At 38.9% G+C, this 25,683-nt stretch overlaps 1 protein-coding gene across 2 annotated transcripts; it reads right to left on the bottom strand.

Moving 5' to 3' along the window:
* Positions 1-687: 687 nt before the first annotated feature.
* Positions 688-23,811, bottom strand: LOC103703699 (uncharacterized). Of its 2 annotated transcripts, none has more exons than XM_026803248.4 (13): positions 23,644-23,811; positions 23,186-23,537; positions 14,199-14,385; positions 14,072-14,121; positions 12,758-12,850; positions 12,596-12,684; positions 12,332-12,410; positions 11,871-11,953; positions 10,994-11,072; positions 10,164-10,911; positions 9,225-9,317; positions 8,403-9,013; positions 688-1,227 (listed from the first exon to the last, which is right to left on the bottom strand). In XM_026803248.4, the coding sequence occupies exons 1-12, from the start codon at positions 23,691-23,693 to the stop codon at positions 8,421-8,423; spliced, it is 2,496 nt and encodes an 831-aa protein (XP_026659049.3). In that variant the 5' UTR covers positions 23,694-23,811; the 3' UTR covers positions 688-1,227; positions 8,403-8,420. The 2 variants fall into 2 exon arrangements, with proteins under 2 accessions (XP_026659049.3, XP_088577153.2); XM_088721027.2 differs by lacking the exon at positions 688-1,227 and adding an exon at positions 1,379-1,452.
* Between the last annotated feature and the right edge of the window lie 1,872 nt (positions 23,812-25,683).

Genomic DNA, 25,683 nt, shown 5'->3' with positions numbered 1-25,683 from the left:
AGTTAGACTTCCACATTTTAATAAAATCGACTTTTTTTACTACACATAAAAGCAAGTGATGAGAGGAGAATTTTGTTGACTAATCAGTATGAACCAAGACCAGGCCCTACTAGGGTTATTCGGCATTAAATTAAACTATCTATAATGGTGTAGGAGTCAGTCGATTCAACCAGGAAAAAGCATCGGTCATCCTCAACAGTTATGGCCAAATTGAATCAACAATGACCAATCAAAGTCAACCATATGTCATTTTGATCAAACAATTCATATGTCCGCTAAGGTAATTATTGAACAATGTACAAAGCAAAACAGGTTGGCCGGGATAACCTCAGGAGGGTAATTGAACACTCTTATTTGCAAGGTGACACTCTTCCACTAAAAGACAACCAAACACAGATTTTGAAATTTTAGTTTCTAATTACAGGCAACCAAAACAACTAGTTACTACAGTTGCACCTGCTTGCCACCAAAACAAGTTATGCCTGTATGCAGTTCCAATTACGATGCAATATCAGCTACAACCTAATGACCCTTGGACTCCAAAGAAAATTAAGCAGTAGGTAGCATCTTCCTGGGCATGATTAATTGCTAAAAAAAAAAGTCATATTTGTTGAAAATCTATATGCAGAAAGAACTCAAAAGCAAAGTGTAAAATCTAAACTTTATCCAAGTCCATGGGAGTACAAAGATCATCAAACAGAAATTGAGATTCCATCACAGTCGAATCATTTTGCATTATTATCCACCAACTGAACTGCACTGATTTTATGCTGTAGCATCCAGTTGCATGTACTTACCAACGCCGTCAGTTGTTAAACCCCACTGGACTCGTCAAACAACACGACACAGAAGGTTAATTTGACTGGGTATAAATAAGGGTTCAGCTTCTCCTACCCAACCTCATGCTGCAGATAACAGAGCCCATTATTTTTTCCAACAACATGCCCCTCCCTTGATTAAGTCGGGAACGCCAACAGCATTGCATCTTCCACATCGTAAAAGAACAACACTACACAAAGAGAAACCAGAAGTCATCAACAGAGAACCTCTGAGGAGAACAGGGCAACAGGAGCTTCTTGTTCATGCCATTCTTCAGCAACAAAACTAATCCAAGTTGAACTTGATGCAAGGAAACAGTTCAAAAGCATGCTTGATTGGAGGAATCAGCAATCTTCAGAAGATGACTCTATACAGAATGGGTTATTTTTTGCCTTAGCTTTGCTCTGCCTGCACAATAAAATGGCTAAACTTGTGATGAAATAAACAAGGAGGGCACCAATGCACCCATGCTACCAGGGAAAGCTACTTGCAGTCAGAACATACAGGTGACAACATTTACAGCAGTGATGCAGATAAGAACATGAAGGTGTTATAGTCTTGCCTCTTTATGTTTCTGAGAGCTTAAGCGAACTGCCTGCTTTCCAATCTCCAAGGTCTTGGAACTTCCATCATCTGTACGAACTAATAAAGATGAAATGCCTTCAACAGCATGACAAACCACTCCCTTGTGCCTACATTACAGACACTTACACTTTACCCAACAATTTGGGACATCTCCATAAGTGGAGCACCACCTCAACTTTTCTGCCTCCCATCGAGGGAGTATGATGCAGGTGCATGGACGTCATACAGCTTGCATGCCATTTTCAGAGTACTAAATGGCCAAATTTAAAAAAGTTATTGACATAAAAGTTTCAAGTCTCTCTCTCTTCTTTCCAACAAGCCTAAGAATATTAAAATTCGAGTTATGGTTGGAAAGTTATAGGTATTTTAAGAGGCAGGTGTCTTTTGACCTTTTAAATTTTCCAAGAGAATTTAGTTTTGGCTTTGATATCTTTTATTGTGTGAGTTACCCATATTAAGGTGACTCTTGGCCATTCATTTTCTTTTGTCTTTTCATGTTACCCATGACTTGCCTATAAATAGTCATGAATTGTAATGAGGAGGCATCCAAATTTTTGAATGAAAGTTATTTTCCTCCTTGTACAAGAAATTGTTCTTGTCTTTTCTCCCACTTCCATTGGATTGCAAATTGATCCAAGCGGTATCTAGTGGTATCAAAGCCAGGTTATCATCTCTTGACATTTCGAGAGGAAACCTATCGCATTTCTCATGGTGGTGGTGATGCAAGCTTCAACCAACCATGGCGAGCCGAGGCAACCTAGGTCCTTCTAGCGATGAAGAACCTCGTAGAGAGCGAGATCTTCGCGACATAGAGTTACGGCGGCAATTCCAAAACCTTATCGAAAGGTTGGCTCGTTATGAGCAAAACCCAAGTAAAAAGGAGGGCGGCACCACTGAAGAAGATCGCAATACCTTCCGTGACCAAAGTTCACGTCATGGTAGGAGGAGCAATTCTTCTTCATCTCACCAACGTCATCAATTTCGATTTCCATACATCAGGGTAGACATTCCTGAGTTTGAAGAAAAAATGCAACCCGACATCTTTCTAGATTGACTTAACACTGTTGAGCGGATCTTTGACTACAAAGAGGTCTCCGATGAGCTTTAAGTGAAGATCGTAGCTATCAAGCTTCGAAAGCATGTATCAATCTGGTGGGAGCGCCTCAAGTTGAAAAGAGCAAAGGAGGGCAAAACCAAGATCCGTACTTGGGAGAAAATGAAGAAAAAGCTTCGCAAAAAGTACCTTCCCGAAAATTACCTTCAAGATGCATTTCTCACTATGTATCAATTCACTCAAGGGATGCGAACCGTGGAGTACACTGAAGAGTTCGACAATCTTATGGTTCGTTGTGGTGTAGTAGAGCCCGAAGAGCAAACAATAGCTCGTTACCTTAGCGGATTGAGGCGTGACATCCATGATATGGTACACCTCCATTCTTTTATTTCTCTTAATGATGTTATTAAACTTGCTACTAAGGTGGAATGCCAACTTCAACAACGGCAAGAAAATGGTTCAACAAATGCTCCTGGAGGCCGAAATTTCAAGCGTGAGGGCATTCCTAACCGGGGGAGTGCATCGCAATCTCATTCGTCCTCTACAGTCAAGCCAACCACAATGGTGAAAAAAAATGCTTCATCTTCTTCTCGGCCAACATCATCTCGACCTCAATGTTTCAAGTGTTCTGGCTATGGGCATATTGCTTCTGAGTGTCCAAATAGAAGAGTGGTTTCTCTTGCCGAAGAAGATGATGGTGAAGAAAATGAATCAGATTCTATATATAATGAAATTGAAGAAGACATCACATATAGTGATCATGGTGAAGCTCTTGTGGTCCGTCGAACCCTGAATCAATACGAAGCAAAAATGATCACATGTGGCTCCGGCACAACATCTTTCATACTCGATGTACGGCTCATGACAAAATTTGCAATGTCATTATTGATGGACGAAGTTGCGAGAATTGTGTCTCAATGGAGATGGTGGAAAAGTTGAAACTCAAGACAGAACCTCATCACCACCCATATTCTCTTTCTTGGCTTAAGAAAGGAAATGAGGTAAAAATTTTCCAACGTTGCCTTGTTCAATTTTCAATTGGAAAAAATTACCGTGATGAAATATGGTGCGATGTGGTTCCTATGGACGCTTGCCATTTACTTTTAGGGAGGCTATGGTTATTTGATAGAAGGATTGTTCATGATGGATACAAAAATACTTATACATTCTTGAAGGATGGTGTCAAAATAACCCTTGGGCCTTCAAAAATGGACAACACACCCAAACCCTTTAAGGGAGAGGAAAGTACCTTTTTGTCCATGGCAGAATTTGAAGTTGAAATTCGAGAAGCCTCCCAAGCATATTCTCTCATAATGGTGGAATCTAACCCGGAGGGCAATTTATTTCCACCCAAGATTACTTCTTTTTTGCAGGAATTCCGAGATGTGACTCCTGATGAAATTCCTTCTGGTCTTCCATCAATAAGAGAAATTCAACATTGCATTGATCTTATGCCAGGTGCAACTTTACCAAACAAGGCGGCATATAGCATGAGTCCCAAGGAGCATGAAGAATTGCAAAGACAAATGAACGAATTGGTGGCCAAAGGTTTGGTACGTGAAAGCATAAGTCCATGTGCGGTTCCTGCCTTACTTGTCCCCAAAAAGGATGGAACATGGCGCATATATATTGGTATCCGAGCTGTTAACAAGATCACCATCAAATATTGTTTTCCTATCCCTCGGCTAGACGACATGTTAGATCAACTTGCCGGCACTTGCATCTTCTCCAAGCTTGATCTTCGAAGTGGCTATCATCAAATTTGCATGAGACCGGGTGACGAATGGAAGACGGCATTCAAGACAAGAGATGGACTATATGAATGGCTTGTGATGCCATTTGGGCTCTCTAATGCACCAAGCACATTCATGCGCCTCATGAATCAAATCTTCAAGCCTTATATAGGTAAATTTGTTGTTGTTTACTTTGACAACATTTTGGTCTATAGCAGAGATCAAGAGCAACACTTAGAGCATCTTAGACAAATCTTTATGATGTTGCGAAAGGAGAAGCTCTATGTCAACCTTCGCAAATGCGACTTCTTGACCGATAGCCTAATATTTTTGGGTTATATGGTCACCGCCAACGGCATCAAAGTTGATCCTAAGAAGATTGAAGCTATCTCTAGTTGGCCGGTACCTCATACCATTCACGAGATCCGGAGCTTTTATGGGTTGGCCACATTTTATCGAAGGTTTATACGGCATTTCAGTTCTATTATGGCTCCCATCACAAATTGTTTGAAAGGTGGATCCTATCAATGGACTATGGAGGCTCAAGAAAGTTTTGAGAAGCTTAAGGTATTAATGACAACGGCCCCTATCCTTGCCTTGCCAGATTTTGAAAAAGTTTTCGAGGTGGATTGTGATGCCTCTAATGTGGGCATTGGCACGGTGTTTAGTCAAGAAGGACGCCTTATTGCCTTCTTTACTGCCAAACTTGGAGATGGGCGAAAGAACTATTCAACATATGATAAAGAATTTTATGCTATTGTTGAGGCTCTTCATCATTGGCGGCACTATCTTGTGACTAAGAAATTTGTTCTCTACTCCGCTCATGAAGCCTTGCAATTCCTCAATACTCAACACAAGCTTAGTGCAAGGCATGCCAAGTGGATTGAATTTTTGCAATCTTTTACCTTCACCATCCATCATAAAGCCGGAAGTCTCAATCAAGTTGCGGATGCTCTTAGTCGAAGACATGTTTTGTTGTCAACCTTAGAGATTAAGGTAATCGATTTTAATTTCATCAAAGATCTCTATTCTAATGATGATTATTTTGGCGAGATTTGGGCTCGATGCAATGATGCTCCTCATGAAGATTATTCAATTCAAGAAGGTTACTTGTTTAAAGGTAACCAATTATGTATTGCTAATTGCTCTCTTCGCCAAGCAATCATCAAAGAAGCCCACAATGGAGGACTTGGAGGACACTTTGGCCGAGACAAGACTTTAATCCTTGTCAAAGAAAATTTCTTTTGGCCGAAGATGAGAAAGGATGTAGAGAGATATGTCAACTTATGTCGAACATGCCATATTGCCAAAAGCTGAGCTCAAAACACCGGCCTTTATACTCCTTTTCCTGTACCTCAAGCTCCGTGGGAGGATGTAAGTATTGATTTCGTTCTTGGTCTTCCTCCCACTCAACGTGGAAAGGATTCGGTCATGGTGGTTGTTGATCGATTCTCTAAAATGGCACATTTTGTACCTTGCGAGAAGACCTATGATACATCTAAAATTGCTGACCTTTATTTTCGAGAGATTGTCAAACTTCATGGCATCCCAAAGACTTTCACTTCGGACTGAGATCCAAAATTTGTAGGACACTTTTGGTGGACTCTATAGGCGAAATTGGGCACCAAACATCAGTTCAGTTCTTCTCATCATCCACAAACCGATGGTCAAACGGAAGTGGTGAATCGAAGCCTTGGCAATCTTATTCGAAGTTATTTGGGCAACAACAAGAAGCAATGAGACTTAATTCTTCCTCAAGCGGAGTTTGCATACAACCGCTCAAGTAGTTCTACTACCGGTGCTAGTCCTTCTGAGATCGTCTATGGGTGCAATCCTAATGGCCCCCTTGATCTAGCTCCCCTTCCTCATGTTGTTCGATTTAGCGGTGATGCAGAAGCAAGGCTAATGAAATCAAAAAGATGCATGAGCAAGTTCGATCCAAGATTGAAAAGAGCAATCAAAAGTTTAAGGAGAGAGCTGATAAGTATCGACGTTCGGCATCATTTAAAGAAGGCGACCTTGTATGGATTCATCTTCGTAAAGAACGATTCCCCCATGAAAGATATAGCAAATTACAAGATCATGCCGATGGACCATTTCGAGTTCTTAAGTGTATTGGAGAAAATGCCTATCAAATTGAACTTCCTGGTGACTATGGAGTTTGTGCTACCTTCAATATTTCTGATCTAATTCCATATCATGATAAAGAAGAGGCATTGGACAACTCGAGGACAAGTTGAGCTTCAACCAGGGGAGTATGATGCAGGTGCATGGATGTCATACAGCTTGCATGCCATTTTCAGAGTACTAAATGGCCGAATTTAGAAAAGTTATTAACATAAAAGTTTTAGGTCTCTCTCTCTCTCTTCTTTCCAACAAGCCTAAGAAAATTAAAATTTGAGTTATGGTTGGAAAGTTATAGGTATTTTAAGAGGCAGGTGTCTTTTGATCTTTTAAATTTTCCAAGAGAATTTAGTTTTGGCTTTGATATCTTTTATTGTGTGAGTTACCCATATTAAGGTGACTCTTGTCCTTTCATTTTCTTTTGTCTTTTCATGTTACCCATGACTTGCCTATAAATAGTCATGAATTGTAATGAGGAGGCATCCAAGTTTTTGAATGAAAGTTATTTTCCTCCTTGCACAAGAAATTGTTCTTGTCTTTTCTCCCACTTCCATTGGATTGTAAATTGATCCAAGCAGTATCAGAGTAGACTACTGTCCTGTGGCAAAAATATTCGCACAAGGACAGTGACAACATTGTCTAATAAAAAAGTTCAGCTATAATGCACGGGCATGAATACAAGATATGGATATGGCAATATGAATATGCTGATACGGCAAACCTCGAAAAAGTAGGATACAATATAGCTAGGATACATCAATTGGTATATATTTTATACATCCATAAATGCATAAATACATAAACACACACACATATACAATAATAACTATGTATACATGCATGTGTTTATGTGCGTGTAAAAAATCATCTAAAGATAACAATAAGCTATCAAAATAACAGCCCCTACCATACGTGATAGCATCAGTTTTACAATCTTATTATTTAGTCATCACCCAAATCCATAGAGCCCAGTTAATGCTTTATACTTTAATATTAACATCATAAAATACAAAATTGACCATGCATCATTAAAAGGTTGACATTAGAAAAAGAAGAAAACACCATCCTCCTAATTTTTGGAGGCATTAAATAAGTATCTCAATGAATAAAAGGTACACGGTACCGATTTTACCGACGTACCGGTGGGCATCGGTACCGGTACAGTACCGAACCAAACCGAGCCGAACCGGTACTGTACCGATGGGGCTAAAAGCCAAAAAAAATTTGAAGCCGGTACGGACTGGCCGGTTCAGGCTGGTACGGTTGGATACCGAAATATGTAGTTGTACCGTATCGGTAGGATCCGGTACCGGTATGTACCGACCGGCACCGACCCGTACTGACCGGTACGGCAAACCATGATCTCAACTGATTCTCAAGTGTGTTATCTGAAGTAAATTTTAAATAATAGAACACTTTACAAAAGTATCAGACATGTATCCGAGAAGTATCCAGCAAGTACCGCCGTCTAATACATATCCAATACAGACACGACATGTGATTTGAAGTATCTTTTTCGGAGTTACTAACTGGTAGGTTAAATCATGGGATGCTAAAAGCAGCCTTTGATCTCGTGCATGGGATTCACCTTATTTATTTATTTCAAGGTTTCCATCTTTATTACATGGTTCAATGATAATTGATAGAAGGCATGAAACTTTCACACACATCCATAAGATAAATATATGAATTTTCTGCAACATGTTTCGGCATGCATTAGTGTTTGGCAAGAAGGTTAACACAACCATATATCAAGATCATATAACAAACCATCCATTTCTTATGTAGCATTAAGCAGCACTTTTCAGATTTTATTGAATCTAATGATAAACCAATGAAGAACAGAAAACACAAGGTTTCAGTTTTTGTCTTAAAAAAATGATAAATTGAATGGTCCAGAACGCACGCATAGCACAATGTGGCCTCTACACTATAAGAGGATAAAGGTTTTCAGCTTGTCTCTGATATCAGTCCCAAAGAGGAATATGTATTATTCATCAAATTTCTATAATAAGAATTGAATATTGTGTCAAGCTTTTACAAGTCAAAATACTATGATTGGATGCAAGGTATTCAAGAAAACTCACCCAGAATTCTCTGATGCTTCATGAACTTCGACTCTTTCCAATCGCATCCTTACCCAGCTTCTGCAATGTCCAGTTTGCATCACCAACTTCATCTATTGGATCTTCCTGATTCGGCTGTGCCTTGTTATCATCCACCTGATTATTTTCTTTGTGAAACAATGGTCTCTTTCTCTTCGATCTCTGCCCTTTGACAGGATTCTTCTCCTCTCCTTCACTAGGTGCCCAAGAGTTTCGATGTTCAAAAAACGGGTTCTTGAATTTTAACTTCAATAATGGTTTGGGATCATCGGAGGACTTGGAAGTAAACGGTGATTCAGCCACATCATGGATTTCACTTTGCAAATTAACAGTTGTATTCAGAGAATTTTTCCCTGGCAAATCATCATTATGTGTCCATGTGGTCTGAGACCGAGTCTTTATTGCAGGGTCTACCTCTGTGCTTGTTTTTCTTATTATAAGAGGACTTCTGCAAGCAGTCATAGGTTCACACTCAGCAATATTGGCTCTTCTTTTCCTGTGTGTCTCGGATATCTTTCTAAGCTTTATCACACTATCTTCTCTATCTCCATGTCTTGAACTTTTAATCTGAGTTGAGTTTTCAAGTTTAGCCCCTGAAAATATTAGACTCTTATCTTAAGAATTTCTGCCTAAGAATTTAGTCGATTAAATAACATCATGAGAGGGTTGAGAGCTTTCACCCATCAAACAGGAGCAAGAAGGTACTGAGAAAAAATATCAAACGAAAGTAGTTTCCTTAAAACTTAATGCAGGAAAAAAACAACACTACACAAGAAACAATCAGCTACCACATGATAACATTACCTTTTCCGTCATGATTTCTGGCAATTACAGGATGAGAATCAACTACATAGTTCTTAGATTCTTTCATTACTAGCTCGCTCATGCCTTCACTTCCTGCAACCAAGGTAAAGTAATTGCAATTGAGATGACAGTTAAATAGACGATTTAAATTTCAAAATGTAGGTTCGTATCTTTGTTTGCTATTAATACAACGGCTCAATATTCAAAAGCCAAGTAAAAAGGCAGGGATAAAGAAATTTACAAGTAGTTTTCCAAGGAAAAAGGGAAGAAGAGGAAGAAGAAGATGATGAATCAAGTAAATTTAGTATAAGTTCATTTACAAGAATTTTTTTGCTGAAATGCGTCGATTGTGGTAAGTTATCATAATGATAAATCAGAGTTGCCTGATCAGTATGGTGCATGCAATAGCCAAAGCTAAATCTGAGTACATTATGAATACCAAACAATTCAACAATATGACCAAATAAAGTTAAGAAATGTTTTGTGATAAGCTTTCACATTATTGAAACCATGAACTTGTCAAAATTGCACAGGCTAGGGGCAATAGAAGTCCCAAGTGGTCATACTATACCATTAATCAGCTTCTACTTGATCCCACCAGTAAGCTCTTTTAATTTCAGTCAATAAGGGACAGTTTTAACCAATATCTTTCAGATAGGAGAGATAATGCTTTAAAACGAAAAAAAAAATAAGACTTTGGATTGAGGACATTTGAAAACAACTTAGTATGTAACTTGGAAAAGACTTATGGAAGATGAATGGAACGATTTCTGACGATTAGTATTTGTCGCGACAAGTTCTAGCAAACAGTGATGTAATGTCATGCCTTGGCACAATATTAACTAGATAAAAACAAGCATGTCAATTTCCAAACCAGGTGTAAAACTTGAGAACAGAGAACACGATCAACTGAATAACTGGTCAGGGAAAGGCACATACCTTTGGAGGCATTAACATCTTGATCCTTGTGAAAACTTGAAGCGTCAGACTTAGGGGGTGCATTTCTATTTTTTGCGCCAAAATGTATGACTAATTTAGTTCCTTTCACAGTCTCAGTTTTGCTCGATTCTTTTCCAACTCCCTCTTTCACATGCAATCCTGGTGATTTGCTACATTTTATATGGACCTTAGGCATCTTATCAGAGTTGTTACCTACACCTTCCTCAATAAACATTTGGTTATTACTTCCCATTTGATCAAAAGAAGATTTCCCCTTATCATTGCCTAGACTTCTGGTCAAAGGAGATGAGAAGTAGGCCTGGGCATCATTTCTGTATGGCTTTGTCTCATCAAACTTAGGGTCTCTGAGGCTGCTCTCCGGTGATCTCACCACATGCTGCCTTTCATTATGTTGATATGGCTCTTCAGGCTTACCAGAAAATTGCACCTGATGCCCCTTACTTGTATATTTCTTACTGGACGATCTTTTGGAGAAATTTATTCCATGTTCTTTAGAATTCTTGCTTGCTTTATCAGTCAAAGATTTGACAGAAATTTTTGATGATCTCCCATAATCATTCTTTGGTATAACTGGACTAGTTTCTTCATCATCTGAGTAGGGACAAATAGAAAATATCTCCTCCTGAGTTGGCAGTCCAGCAGCAGCTCTCAAGCTTGCAGTTAGATCACGGTCAGCTTTATCTCTCCTCCACCAAAGCTCTCGAACAGCATCTTCCATATCCTTGACCTGACCATTATGTAGTGCATCAGTTATAACACAAACAGGCTCCAGCAAATTTTCTTCCAACTACAAGAACAGTAAATGTCACCTGGTAACAATCTCCACGACATGCAAGACATTTGTAGTACAAGTTTCCATCTGCCTGGAACTGCTGATACTTTTCATCACTGCAAGAAATGTAGAACTGAGACACGAAGCTGACAATTGTGCTCTTCAAATCTAATCATAAGAAAAGATAATTCTTCTTCCAAGAAACTATAGTTTTAGAGAGGCGGTAAATAAGACAGTCAACTCGTGGATGCATCAAATGTGAAATGCAATTAAAGTTGGGTCCAGGACTCAGGTTTGCTTCCGATACATTATCACATCAAGAACAGTTAATCTCTTTATATATATATATATATATATATATATATATATATATATATATATATATATGTCCATGCTGCAAGAACCTTTCAGACAGTATTAACAGTAATTTATTAGGAAATAAATTGTACCGAACCATTCATGATACTGACCAACAACCATGTGTTGATTTTGTCATAGTTAACAAACAATAATAGTAATTCCATTGCTAATAGGTAGAATCCCTTGTGTACTTTAGACACGACGGAAAGTGGATGGAAAACTGCAGCTTTGAGGGAGGCTGCACACCTGTGTATAATTTCTTTTTAGGAGAGCCTGTTCGCTCTTTGTTTTCTGAATTCAGAGTTCAGAGTTGTGCCAAGTTCCTTTAAAATGCGGAAGCTCTTGGAGTCCAACACACACATGCAGGACTCCGAGGCCTTCCCAATATACATACATAAATAACTCCCAGTATATATAGAGATATACATAGTCCCTATACATCCATAGTCTGAACAGAAAATGTCACTCTTTAAGAAGTTAAATGAAACAGAATGAGAGATGAGGGTGAAAAAAATGCTAAAAGGCAGTAAGCCATTAGACAATTTAATACAAACCTGATGCCATCACATACACAGTGCACCCATTGTTGACAAACATCACAGCAAACCATGGGCGTCATTTCAGAATCTCTGTAGACCTACAAAATTTAAACATGAGAAAACTTGGTCACTCATTAAATCTATATGGACATACTGGTCCACCTTCATGCATTACCAGCAAACAAGAGAAGTAGTTCAGAAAAGGAAAGGGGAGAACATATCTAAGCTTGAGGTACGCCTACATCTTTGAGGTGTCTGTATCTTTGTTTTACAATATATCAAAATGTCTTTGAAACAAAAGCAGCTAAGCATGAAAACCAAGCATATATACCAAAAGCCCATTATCTACCAGAGAAATTTTCAATCACAATTTCAACAATACGAACATTTCCAGAGACAGTAATTCTGAATTTCTGTCTAGGGATATTTCAATAGAAAATCAGTTTGCTTATGGTTCTAAAAACATCGACCAGTACCTTCAAACAAACAGGACAATATTTTCCCTTCACAAACAATCTTCCACAAGCATCGCAGCAGGTATACCCTAAAAACCACCTGCATGACCAACAAACACATCATGCCATGTGAGAACAAGTTACTAGACCAACATATACACTGATTACCTTAACTTTGTTGTTCAAAAACACTTCATGCATCAACAATCCAACAAAAGAAGGCTAAAGCCCCCTGACAGAACACAAAAATACACAAACCTTAGGACAAAAATGAACAGCCAATACCTTGTGCTAAGTCCACTTCCAGGGACAGTAGATCCACAGCTATGACATCTTGTATGTTTTGGACATAAATAAGGCCCATGACTGACGTTCTGAATTTTTTTCAAAAAGAAATGTTAGTTATTTCAAAATTTTCAGACAAGAAAGCCAGAGAACTGAATTCACCTTGTGTGGAGGCTGTTGACAATAGCAATGGTAAGCACCATCACACCTTTTACAAAACATTAACTTAGTGGGATCACCTACTCTTCGACAAATCTGAAGAACAAAAAATTTAACTGACATCAACACCTACATGAAGTTCAGGCCCCTGGTACTGGCTACCTGATTACTTTCAGTACATTTACTTAGAAGGAAGTAAATTTGTCTTTGTAAGCAAAACTCCAGCAACCTGCTGGGAGTTGATCAATATGGAATAAACATCCATGCTATGCACCAACAGAAATAGGCAAACAGGATAGTCATAAGGTTTTTATGGCATACATTTGTTAGCCAAACCTTGGAAGTGGCAAAAATTAACAGAAACTTATTGTTGTGGGTTACTTTCGGCTTAGTTCCAGATGAAACTGATTTGATTTGGCCCATTTCCAGCAAAAAATCTCTCTTTTGGCCTTAACTTCAGAACTTGACTCAAAGGCCTTTATAGAAAACATCCATGTCTCCTTTTTTTTGTTCAAATCACATATTTATCTAAAGCCATGATTTATAACATGGAGCAACTGAGGCTTCATACCTACCATATTAATCAGTGGATCTCTTGAGAAGAAAGCACTTAATGGAGGATTGAAATTTGAACAGTTATCAAAAAGTTGTGTATGTTCGAGAGTCTCTTCTCCCAAGAGGCAAAATCTGAGCAAGTTACTTGTCTAACCCACCTCTTCTTGTTTGTAACTACATGAATACGTATACTTACCTGTGAACCATAAGAAGATGTATACCTGCTGGGAATATTTAATACTTAACACCATCTTTCTCCTCCTATGATGAAAGAATACAAAGAAGCTCTCTCGTGAATTCCACCCCAAATTTCTAAAAGTTTGGTATCATGACATAAGGTTTGGTAGATATTAGATAATAAAGAGAGAGTAGAAGAGCTCAACAGCCTTCTCACACAGCAAAGAACTACTTGAGGTGAGACACAACTCCTGAAGCCTAAGCATCAAAGAAGCTTCTATCTTTCATGAACTTATCCAAAACAAAATCAGCAGCAGTAAAAAAATAACAACTGGAGATCATTCAGCAAACTAGTAATCAGTCAGAAGAGAGTAAAGAGTCTTTCCAACCCTCGAGAAGTTATAAATTCCAAAGAGGAAAATCTTAAACCATAATGAAAAGCAGTAAACAAAATTCCATCAACTTGGGCCAAGTCTAAGAGTAGACTAAAACTAAAATGCACATCCTTTATGTGACTCACAATGCATCATTGTGGTTTTTATGTATAGGTTAAGGGCTACTACCTTGGAGAAACAAAGAACTAACCTCACAAATGCGGCAAGAGGGGCATGCCCATGAACTCCAATGAAATAGATCTGCAAGTACAGCACGTTCAAGTACGTAAGTAGATGTAAATGGTTTTCTACAAGAACTGAGAGGTTAAATCAGAAACCTCTATGTTCAGCCCAAACTTTCAAGCAACTTCTATGGTACTTCTTATGGCAGAATTTGCATGGCAGCATCTTCATAGCTCTTTCGCTGCCTTCACTCTCACCAGAGAAGCAAATACGGCACATAACCTTGATTGAAGAACATTGATCTTCTGTAACAAGAGTATTAGCTGCTTCTCCTGGTACCTCCTGTGACAACACAAGGATCTTTGTCAACCTCCTTCAAAAGGATCATCTACACTTTCAAAAGAAATCATTAAATGGAAAAACTAAATTCTTCAAGTGATGCTTCACTCAAATCAGATTGAAAACTAAATTACTAACATCTGGATTTCAACATAGTAAGAAATCCGTTAACACACTGAACTATTTGATAAAGCAACATAAGGATGTTAAAATCAAATTAGGTACATCTTCAGGATAATGCAACCTGATCCTTATAACAAAGTCAAGAATGTTTCATTTCAATGCATAAATGCTCTATAAAGTTATAATAACTAGCACCAACATCAAAGTTGAAATTACTTACTAAGATAAACTCTCTACAGTAGGGAAATGAGATGAAGGAAACGAAGCAAAGCTTGCAAATTCATATGTTGCAAGAATAACTTCCCATAGGTAAATAGTTACAGAGCTAATTTAACCGTCAGTTATTTGGAATTTCATTCTCAAGTCAAAATTATGACGAGAGATTCATCAACTACGAAATAAGTAATGAGACAGGTATTAAATGCTGGTCAGAATGTTGAATAAAAAGCAAGCTGATCAAATAGTTGGCTGGCATGCCTAATTGCCTAACAAATATGAAGCAAAATAGGAGGGGGCATTTCTGGACTAAATCTGACCCAATATCCAGCACCACTGCAGAATGACCCAAGAAGATAAATGAGTCAGTTATGGATAGAACACCAGTCCAATGAGACAATCACATGTCAATATAAAAATGCAGTAGCATTGCAGTAGTATATCTGCATATGTTGCTAATATTGAGATATCTTCAAATCATAACTTATTTTAGGAATTTTCTCACAAATCCCAAAATAAATGAATGATAAGTTTCATTCATGTAACCAAGGACCAAACAGGGAAAAAGTGGGCAACACAGTCGAGTAGCATTCAAGAGACTAAAAAAATCTGTAGTATATTTCAGTAAATAAGGCTAACTCAATCCAAATTTGAACCAACCCATCCCATCAACGACCCCAGCACACATTGATTCAAACAGAAAAGAAGCCAAAAAAAACAACAAAAAGAATGGCGTCTGAAGACTACCCAAACCTGTTTATCAAAACAAATATTGAAGCACAAATATCATAAGACAGACAGATAAGACATCAGTTAGGGAGAAGTGTTGAAGTTCCCCACCCAATACAAATGTGACAATGGCCAGTAGAACTTGGGTCCACTGTTAGGCACCTCTCTTGTGATTCCATGTGCTGGGGAGAGGCTTCCGGTTAAAAACCAGATGGTGGCATTCGCACCATATTTCTCAAATTAAAAAAGAATAAGGTGACAATAGTTTAGTAGAAAATTGTGTATAGTTTGGATGCCCAGGAAGTTGCTACTGGATACATAATGTGGGAGGCTGATAAAAGTTGAAGGTTTGGACAAATATAGGTATTGATTTCAAGACTTCTCCTATTGCTTCTTAAAGAAATGTTGTGGTAAATAATTACTTTGAAGCGAAAGGTGAAGCCATGGTCTTTTCCATGTCCTTAAAAACAAAACTAAAGGCCCAGCGTAGCATATTTACTCTTAGGGTTCATCTGGATGGGATATGTCAGATTACGAGGTAATTTGACGATTCCTGAGAATCATGTATCTAGGAAAATGATTGCGGAGAGAAATAAATTTTACCACATTTGGTTGGTAAAAAAATTACTCGAGAAAATAGCATCAAAAAAAGATTACTATGTTGATTCGATGTAATCTTATATAAGAATATTGCCAAATTTCCAACAATACCCTTAAATATACAATTTAGGTAATAACATTTCTTTATCAATCCATTTGTTGGTCATTATGGCTCACACACATAAACACTATCAATATTGGCCATTTTGAATATTGAAATATATTTACATGAGTTAATAAATATTTTTTTAATTAATTATACATAAATTAGAAAATATATTTATTATTATAAATAAATTTTAGTATGTTTTGGTATATAGATAAATATATTAAATATAAATAAATCCTATGTTAGATTTATCGACAATTAATAAATATCTGTTAATTATTTTAATAAATATATTAATATTAAATATATATATATATATTATTTTTATAAATATTAGCAATATATATTATATTAATATAATATAAGTGAGAATATTTCCATCAAGAAATGATATTTTCAAATTACCGCCACTCAATAATCCAGCATGAAAAAACAAATACCACTTGAGGGTAGTATTTGTCTTGCCTTTTCTCTCAAAAAAAATAGACATAGGACTAAGGTCAGCGGAACCGATACCGGGCACCGTACCGGTTCTCTGGCGATAGAGTCGGTACGGGCCATGTCAGGCCTGTACAGCGGAGGAAACGGCACGCAGACTATAGAAAAGAGAAAAAGAGAGAGAAGGGGGAGAGAGGGAGAAAGACCGGCGGAGGGTGGCGGACGCCGGCGGAGAGCCGGCCAAGGCCGCAGCCGGTTCCTCTATTTTGAACAAAACAGGGGTCTAGCCGCGGCCTCGCTTCCTACAGCCTCGGTCGGGCTCCACCGCCCTCCGTCGGCATCCCGCCCTCTCCCTCCCCCTCCTCCGCTCGCTCTCTCTTTCCTTCTCCTTCTCCGGGTCTGGCAATGAAAACTGTTGCCGGAACCGTACTAGTGAGCCACTGGTACGGCTTGGACCGGTCAGAACTGCCCGGTTCGACATGGTTCCACCGACCTTGCATGGGACCTACCATTTATTTTACCATCTCTCTCATCCACTTTTTATATAAAAATGGTAATATGACATGGGATTTATTTTTTCATGCCATATTACCCGCAACCAAACGGGCCTTAGTGCTTTGGTGGCATTTAAATGCCTAGATACCAAATTTATATAATATCTCTTTCATATGGTTGGTAAACAAGATTTTTAAAAAATCAATATCTCGGCCATCTCGATGAGTGGTTGATACCAAGATGAATTAAGGTCTTAATTTACCATGATTAAGTACCTAATTTATGTCATATCTCATATATGGTTGTTAAACAAGATTTTTAAATACCGATTCTCAGCCATCTTGATGGGTGGTTGATACCAAGAAAAATCCAAGGCTTAATTTATCTCAACCAAGATAGAATTCAGAAAATTTGGAAAGAACTGAGATATTTTATCTGCTAGTGTATAGGAATTAGAACCAATACACTAAAATATCATTAATACGAAGATTTAATATCTTTTAAGGTATTGTTTTTAATCTTTAATGGTTTATTTAAAGCCATTTAAAAAGACCAAAAAATCTTCACTAAGTCGTCCCGAAGCGCAACCAGACTCTTGTTCTTCCTCTTCAGCGGCCAAAGCATTAATAAGTAGTTTTATTTTCGTTTTGAGTTGACTTCCTGGACGCCCACGCAGCGGGGATATGGGGGTAAACAGGGGGGATCTATTGACATTGTATTTGAACAATATTTTGAGTTACATTGGCCAACGTAACAAGGGCAAAGATTGAGTTTGTGATGAAATTGTTTGCGTATAGTATTGATGAATTCCATATATTGGTACAAACTGATATCTTGGTCAACATGAAAATTATTGGTAGTAAATATAATGTTAAGACTTTAATTTAACTAAGGAATGGGTGGAAGAGGGGATGGAAGAAGTAGAAGGGGCTTGAGAAGCACCTAATCTTGCAATCTCAATACATTCAGGATCATTGAACAAATTTTGACATCTAATCTCGGGATGTAGTTGGAGAGTTCAATCTCAACTCAAATGTTAAGAGGGTTCTCTCCCAAATTATCAAGCCAACTGCTCCTCCCCTCCATATAAGGGTTACCCTTGTATATCATACTCCCCCACCATCCTCATTTGATTTCTCATTTCTACCAAGATATGGGCAAGTTCGCTGCCCATGAGGGTAAGATGAACTTATTTTAAATATTTCTTTACTAATAGGAAAGGAGAAACATGGTCAATTTTGATCTACTAAAAGGAAAAGTGAGCAAAGAAAGAAACAACCAACAATATATATAATATGTGTGTGTGTATACAGACACACACACACACAGAGATATACATATACGCGCACGCGCAAAGGAGACAACCAGCAATATATGTATATGTACAATTGTACATACATATATACATATACACATATAAAGAGAGAGAGAGAGAAAGATTGGATAGGATTGCATCAAGAGAGTAAAGTACATTAGGATGGGAATATTATTGACAAGAACAAACATGGAAGTTTGTTATTTCAATTTCACCCATTAAAAATAATCTATATATAGCAACGTTTTAGCATTGTAAATAATTGCTTTGTCATTATAGGCAAAGTTAACCCAATTTTTTGCTTCTTAATGTAGTTGGCGTACAATCATATCAAGATCATGTCACAATGTAGAGGTCCTAGAAGATTCTTTTTTTGATTTATTTTAAACATTAAAATAAAGTCAATGAATATGACGAGTGAATAACATGATTGAATTATATTATAGTAAATAAAAAAAAAAAGATATAAGTTCACTTTTTAGTAATCCTGTACTCATCATATCCAAAAAACCAGCATTGTGCTTAATTGTTTAATATAGTCGTATACTGCCATATAGTCCATAGATATCTCAAATTGACTCCTAAACAATGTATATTAAAATAAGCCTAGAAAAGAGAAGCGACATGTCATCATCTTCACTGTCATCATCATCATGTTCAAAGTACAAAACTGTCTTCTTTCTTTTGTTTCTTGAGAAATAAAATTTTCTTCCTCAACGAACCATACAGGACATTAACATGGAGTTTTCTCACATGTAGAAAAAAAGTATGAACCAAGATCTGTCGTACCGACTGTACCGATGTACCGGTGGGCACCAGTACCGGTTCGGTACCGGTTGGATCCAGTGCCGAACCGGCCAAGGAAAATCCACGAAGCCGACGCGCGGCCAAGGAAGAAAAAAAGCCAACGTGCAGACGCACGCGCGGAGGTCCATGTTAAATGCCACTCTGTGGCATTAAATGGCCCACGCGGGGCATTCCGTGTGGAAGTGCTGCCCTGTGCGGGCACAGTTCCCAACGCAGGATACTGCGCATGGACTTTTTTTTCTTTTTTCTTTTCCTTCTCTTCCTCCTTCCTGAACCTTCTCTCCTCGCCTTTCTTCTCCACTCTCCTCCTCTCTTCTCCTCTCTTTTCCCCCTTCTCCTATGAGCAAGAAAGGAAGGAAGAAACTGACCAGGAGGGGGGTGATCCTCGTCACCGTCGTCGGGGTGCTCGGGAGGGGGTCAGCCCGAGGCTAGGTGCGAACTGTGAATCGGTACTCCTCTTTCTCCTCTTCTTCCTCTTCTTTCTTCCTCTTTCTTTCTCTTCTTCCTTCTTCTTCCTCTTCTTCTTCCCTACCGGTACCGGTCACGAGCGGTACCGGTACAGTATAGGCCGAACCGGCCGGTACGGGCCGGTTCAGCAGACCTTAGAAAAAACCAAATCCTAATTTTGAATATAACCAACAAAATATGTTTAACAATGAGTTTTCACCAAATCCTTTAGGTAGAAGATCATAGAAGAAAAAGAATCTACTACCAAAAGTGATTGCAGAGATATCAAACTCTACTTCTAAGTCTTAGCTTCCAAATAACTAAATATCTTTTTCCTTACCGGCCGGTTCAGCAGACCTTAGAAAAAACCAAATCTTAATTTTGAATATAACCAACAAAATATGTTTAACAATGAGTTTTCACCAAATCCTTTAAGTAGAAGATCATAGAAGAAAAGGAATCTACTACCAAAAGTGATTGCAAAGATATCAAACTCTACTTCTAGGTCTTAGCTTCCAAATAACTAAATCTCTTTTTCCTTACTTTTGAAATTTAATATCCCTTAGCATATTTATAATTTTATGTTTTAAAAGCTCATTAATGATGAATGTGTCATTCTAAAAGTGAAATAAATCAAGTGGATTGTAAAAGATGGATCATATAAATGCTTTCATATGTAATAAGGAGATCTAGATATGGATCTGATGATCCAAGGATTGTATGATCCATTATCCGGGTCTCAAGTTCCAACTCTGGATCTTATGATAAAAATTGATCCTTATCCAAGGACCCTCTCCAATTTGGTTCTTACAATTGATTCCAGTTTGGCTTTATATTCATGATAATCAATTTTTAACCAGAAATGCAATAACATTCCCTTTTAAGCAAGACAAGTTGTGGTCTGAATGTTTGAAACAGTCAAAGATTCAGCCAAGAACACAGAGAATATAATATTTAACACAAAGGATCCATGGCCAGCCATAAAAACAAAAAATCATTGGTTACTTTTCAGCATGGTTAGTGAGCATCATGCTTTACAATAGAACTTCTCTTTTAGAAAGATCCCGATCAGGAAAGATCTCGAACTTAAATTCAAGGTTTGAAGTACCATGGTATGGGCACGCACTAGCCACGTACCAACACAGTATGAACAGCAGTATGCCCCCATATAGCCACATGATTCGTAACGTCAATATGGGACACTACTTGGAACACCTTGGTAAGGGAGTTCCTTACTGCGGTAAGGTTGGTTCTTCAAACACTGCTTAAAATTACTACAAAGGGTGGCACTTTTCTTTCACGTATTTCATTTCAAGGCATTTGCGTGTCTCTTAATGAAATGATATGACATGAAGACACTCTCATGATGAATAGCAGGGCCAAAAATAATCCAATGAAGGCTACATGTGCAGCATGGGCCACTACAGAAGAAATATTTATTTGAGGCATCACAATCAGTGAAGGGGTTGTCAGGTACTCAAGTCGTCTTAAGTGAGCATCATGCATCCCAACCATGTATCTTCGACACCTCTTACCAAGTACCGGATCACAAGTTTGCGACCATCCGTCTAAACCGATCAAGCATACCGAGCTCACTAGGTTTACTACAAACAAGGTTTTTAAGGCATATTCAAAAAGCAGCAGAAATATAACTTATCAACAAGAATATGTCCATTTCTCTGATTGGCTAGTTCTGATATACTGTAGATGCTTAAGGGTTTCATCATAAATATACAAAAGATTCATTTTCTAAGCCTGAATTGGAAAAATTTTCACAAAAATATCTTCTGTAGATTGTTCAACAGAGGGGCTGACACCAGCATGCACATCGCTTGAGTGTTCCTTTACCAGACTATATCAAAGTTACAGATAATGAATTTCAGTATGAAATAGCATAATAAAATAAGACTGTTTTTTGACCAGATTCTAGGTAATAATGCACATGTTGTAGGAAACTGGATGCCATGCCATGCCAAGCATGCCCTCATGCAACACACGCCACAGGCCAGAAATCCAATTCCACAATAAAAATAGGAAATTTTTGTAATTATCATAAATAAGAAATCAAATGAATCTTGCTCTTTTATAAGTAGACATATGCATATTATATGGATTATTTGCCCAAAAAAATAGGAAGTCTAGTAGGAGTCAAGGAAAAATGAGAAAGTTTCCAGCTGGGTTGCAAAGCGGCATACAAGTGGGGTGCAAAAGCATCTTAACAATGTATCTTCATCGAATTTTATCAGGTTGCATCCATTCATCAGATAGGCCTTCTGAACCCACCAGGCACAGTAGACATGCCAATTTTACTACAGGAAAGAGCAAAACAAACAGAAACTATTTCAAAAGCCACAAAAATAGAGCCTATCAAGCTGAATTTCTGCACTTTCTGTCTATTGAAAAGGCCAGTTCGAACCTACTATAAAGATATATAGATGTTTCATCCTATAGATAAATATTGTATTTCACGTCAATTAACATTAGCCGGACAGAACCATCCTTTTCTAAACCCTATGCGTAACACTTCCACATCATACTAGAACAGTAGAACTATATGTCATTTCATGCCTATCATGTCCTTACTTGGCATGTAACATAGGCTGGCAACCTGGGTAAACAACAAATTGGTTTAAACACAAACTTTCATAAGAAAATCAAATAAATCCTGTCCTCTTGCAGATAGAGAGCTGCATGTCATACAACTAACTAAACATATATTCATGGAGCAACCAAGAATTAAGAAAGTATAACAAGAAATTTGTCAATGGGGATTCTGTTCTTCTAAACAGGCACAAAAGGATGGTGTTGATCGAGCAGGAAAATAAGGAAAGAGGCTGTGATGCCTGAAATTAATGTGTATGTGGTGGGGCCGCTCCCCTGGTTCTACCACCGAAAACATATCTGCTTATCACAGAAAAAGTGAAATTTTAAAAATTCAGGTCAAATTAGTGCATCCTTTGACAGCGCATTGTATCTTGTGCATCAGTCTCCGGCACATGACGTCAAAGTGCAGCAAGTCGTGCCAGACCTTTAACAATGTGAGGGTGATATGAGAATATCTTCAGTTGGCTTTGGGACAAACTCGACTTCTTAAGGAAAGGGAAAAGTATATATGAGCAATTGAAAAGAAGATACTACAATAAAATCATTTATGAGGAAATGAATGTGCACAAACATCATTCCAGCAAAAATTGTGATTAATGTATACCAATTTCAAATATTGCTCCTGTTGGTTCAATTTTATAATATCGCTAAAAACTAGCAATAGATTGCATTGATCGCAAAACTGACTCAAGAGGAAATCACAAGGGATTATACGTTGCATTTCTCGAGCAAACGAAAGCAAGAGCAATATACTTCAAAATCATGAAAATTAGGAATAAGATTAAATCTCTTCCCCGTCAAATTCATTTAAAACCTCAAAATTTCCCAAAACCCACGGACGACGGAAACAAACCCCGATTAAACAAGAAACCCCAGCCCATGAATCAAGTAACACAAAAGAACCAACGAGAAGAACTCACCGCGGCCCCGCCGGCCTCCAATCGCCGGACGTAATCCTCCGCGGCCATCGACGCGGCCGCCGCCTGCCGCTGCAACGCAGCCCACCGGACATGCGCAGACGAGAGCGCGTCATCCCCGCCTCCGCCATGGTCCCCCGAGGTCGACGGCGGCAGGGGAGGTGCCGGCGTTGGCACGACCTTGGGAACAAGAACCTGGACGGTGCCCCCTCCTCCGCCACCGCTGCCGGCCCTCACGAGCCACGGGTCCTTCAAGAACTCCTCAAGCCTCTCGCCCTGCTCCTCGAACTCCCTCCGCGCCCGCGGGCTCCGTAGCTCCTCCGGGAAGCCGAGCTCGCAGTCGCATATCAACCGGCTGCCAAAAACTCACGAAACTATTTAGAAAGAAAAGAGCGTTTTAGAGAGAGAGTAGGGAGGGGGGAGGGAGAGAGAGGGAGAGAGCCGAGAGGGGGGAAACGAACCAAGTGATCGGGCACGCGACGTGAAAGGCCATTGGCTTTAAGCGGGGCATGGCGCTGCGGGTGATTTGTTTGAAAAGAGGGGCGACATAAAAAAAAAAAAACAAAAAGGAATAAGAAGCGGATGGAATAAGTATAGAATTGGGAGAAAATAGTGGGGGAACCAGGAGAAGAGGCGGTCGGGTGGGGTGGACCGTGGGATTAAGATAGGAACGAGGGGGGGAGCATGTTATGCTGCGGTCAGGATTTGCCGGATTGACACGTCGTGAGAATCTTGATTAGAAGAGGAAGAATCTAGACAATGCCGGGGGAGGGCAAGGAAGGGTGATGATTGGTAGAAATGCAAAGCAAGATACTTTGGAGGTGTTCTGCTGGGGTACTACAGTTAAAAGGTAGACTTGGTTAGGAGTGAATTTGGCAAGTGTTTGATCTTTATCGATTCTTGTCATGTCAGTCATGGTTTTATATTTAAGACATGCTTGATTCGGAATACAATTGTTAAATGGTTAATTTTTGTGGATGTTGTAGTTTTGTATGATCGTAAATTTTAGTTGGGATAATTAGAGGTATATTTAGCATGATGAAATATCGAATATGTATATGGGCGATGGATAACAATATCAAATCTGCTATTTGCATCTACCTTTGAATTGCAGTTTGACCCATACAAATGGAAACACTAGCAGCTTGCAAGCGTATTCAATTTACTAGCAATGGAATATCTTAATCTTTATATTAGCATGTTGTCGACTTGATTGAGTGCTACCCAACTTGGCGGTTTCATCTTGTACATCATTATGGAAAGATCCTGACCTTGCTTTGAAGATTAATATGACTCTGATCTCCAATAAAAGAACTAGGAGGACAGATTCATCTTGATTGTTATGATTATGCAATATGATTCTTCTAATATTGTAACGAATTTTCCTGAGGTAGTTTGCCTATGAGGACCAGGCTAAAATAGGCCTATTTTGGATCAAAGTTGGCAGGCCGATTTTGATTGAAAATTCAAAAAAGAAATAATACTTGCCGGAATAGGAGATCATGATTCTCCACCCAAACAATCGCCCTTAGGGATGAGGTCAGGGAGGCATGACTGGCACGAACTCCTAGGATTGGTACGAATGGCTAGCAGTCATTGGGAATTGCTGCAACCAACGAATGGTCGTCCTTATCCACCATTCGGTTGAGTTGATCCAAAACCCCTTTTAAAAACCCCAGCCCCTCTAGACGATCCACCACCAAGCTTCATCTTCCTTTTTTCCTCTTCTTTAGTGCCTGTCATGCTGCTACAGCCGAGCGCTATCACCCAAAACACCCCCTTTCTCTCTTTAGCCTCCAGGTGCTCTTTTTTTTCTGTTTCGAGATCTATCACTTTCTTCCATCAGAGGCCACCGCTACCAGTTGGAATTTGCTGCCGCCACCGCTGTCAGTTGGGATTTGCTGCCGCCACCGCTGTCAGTGATCCCTCTTCCCTCGTCCTCTTCCATCCTCCCTCAAGCTGAGCTCGATTCCACCAATTTTCAGCCGAGTTGAATGCCCTATCCCACTTATTTTCCTTCTATGTTCGACGTGTTCCAGCCAGCCACTACAACCATCGGTGGTCGTTGGCTGGCCAGTGATCCCCTACTGCCACGCTGGCTGTCACCACCCCTCCCCCGATCCCTCCTCTTCCTTCCCTTCCCTCTCTTCCTTCTCTATGTTTTCACTTTCTTCTTCTTCTTCTAATTTCTCACAATTGCTTTCCACTTTTCCTTATTTGTTATTTCAAAAAAAAAATCCTCTTTTCTCTTCTTACTTGACTTGTGAACTAAACATCGTGATTAATTCGTGTTACCGACAGACCAAACCCAAAGCTCTAAGTAAATCCAGGTCAAGTCTCTCTTTTTCTATGTTGGCCAACCCAAACTAAATAAGTCAAGCTCCTGATTGGACCTAAATCAAGTGGATCAAGCCCAAAAGCCCAACTGGCCTTAGATCCGGTGTCTCTTTATCCGTTCTATGTTGGTTGACCCATGGACCGGATGTAGTGATGACCCATGC

Source organism: Phoenix dactylifera, chromosome 1 (genome assembly GCF_051530095.1).
Source record: "Phoenix dactylifera cultivar Ajwa chromosome 1, Ajwa_hap1_PhDact_Kaust_v1.1, whole genome shotgun sequence".
NCBI lineage: Eukaryota > Viridiplantae > Streptophyta > Magnoliopsida > Arecales > Arecaceae > Phoenix > Phoenix dactylifera.
Note: the sequence above shows the minus strand (reverse complement) of the source record. Positions and strands in the feature narration are given on the sequence as shown.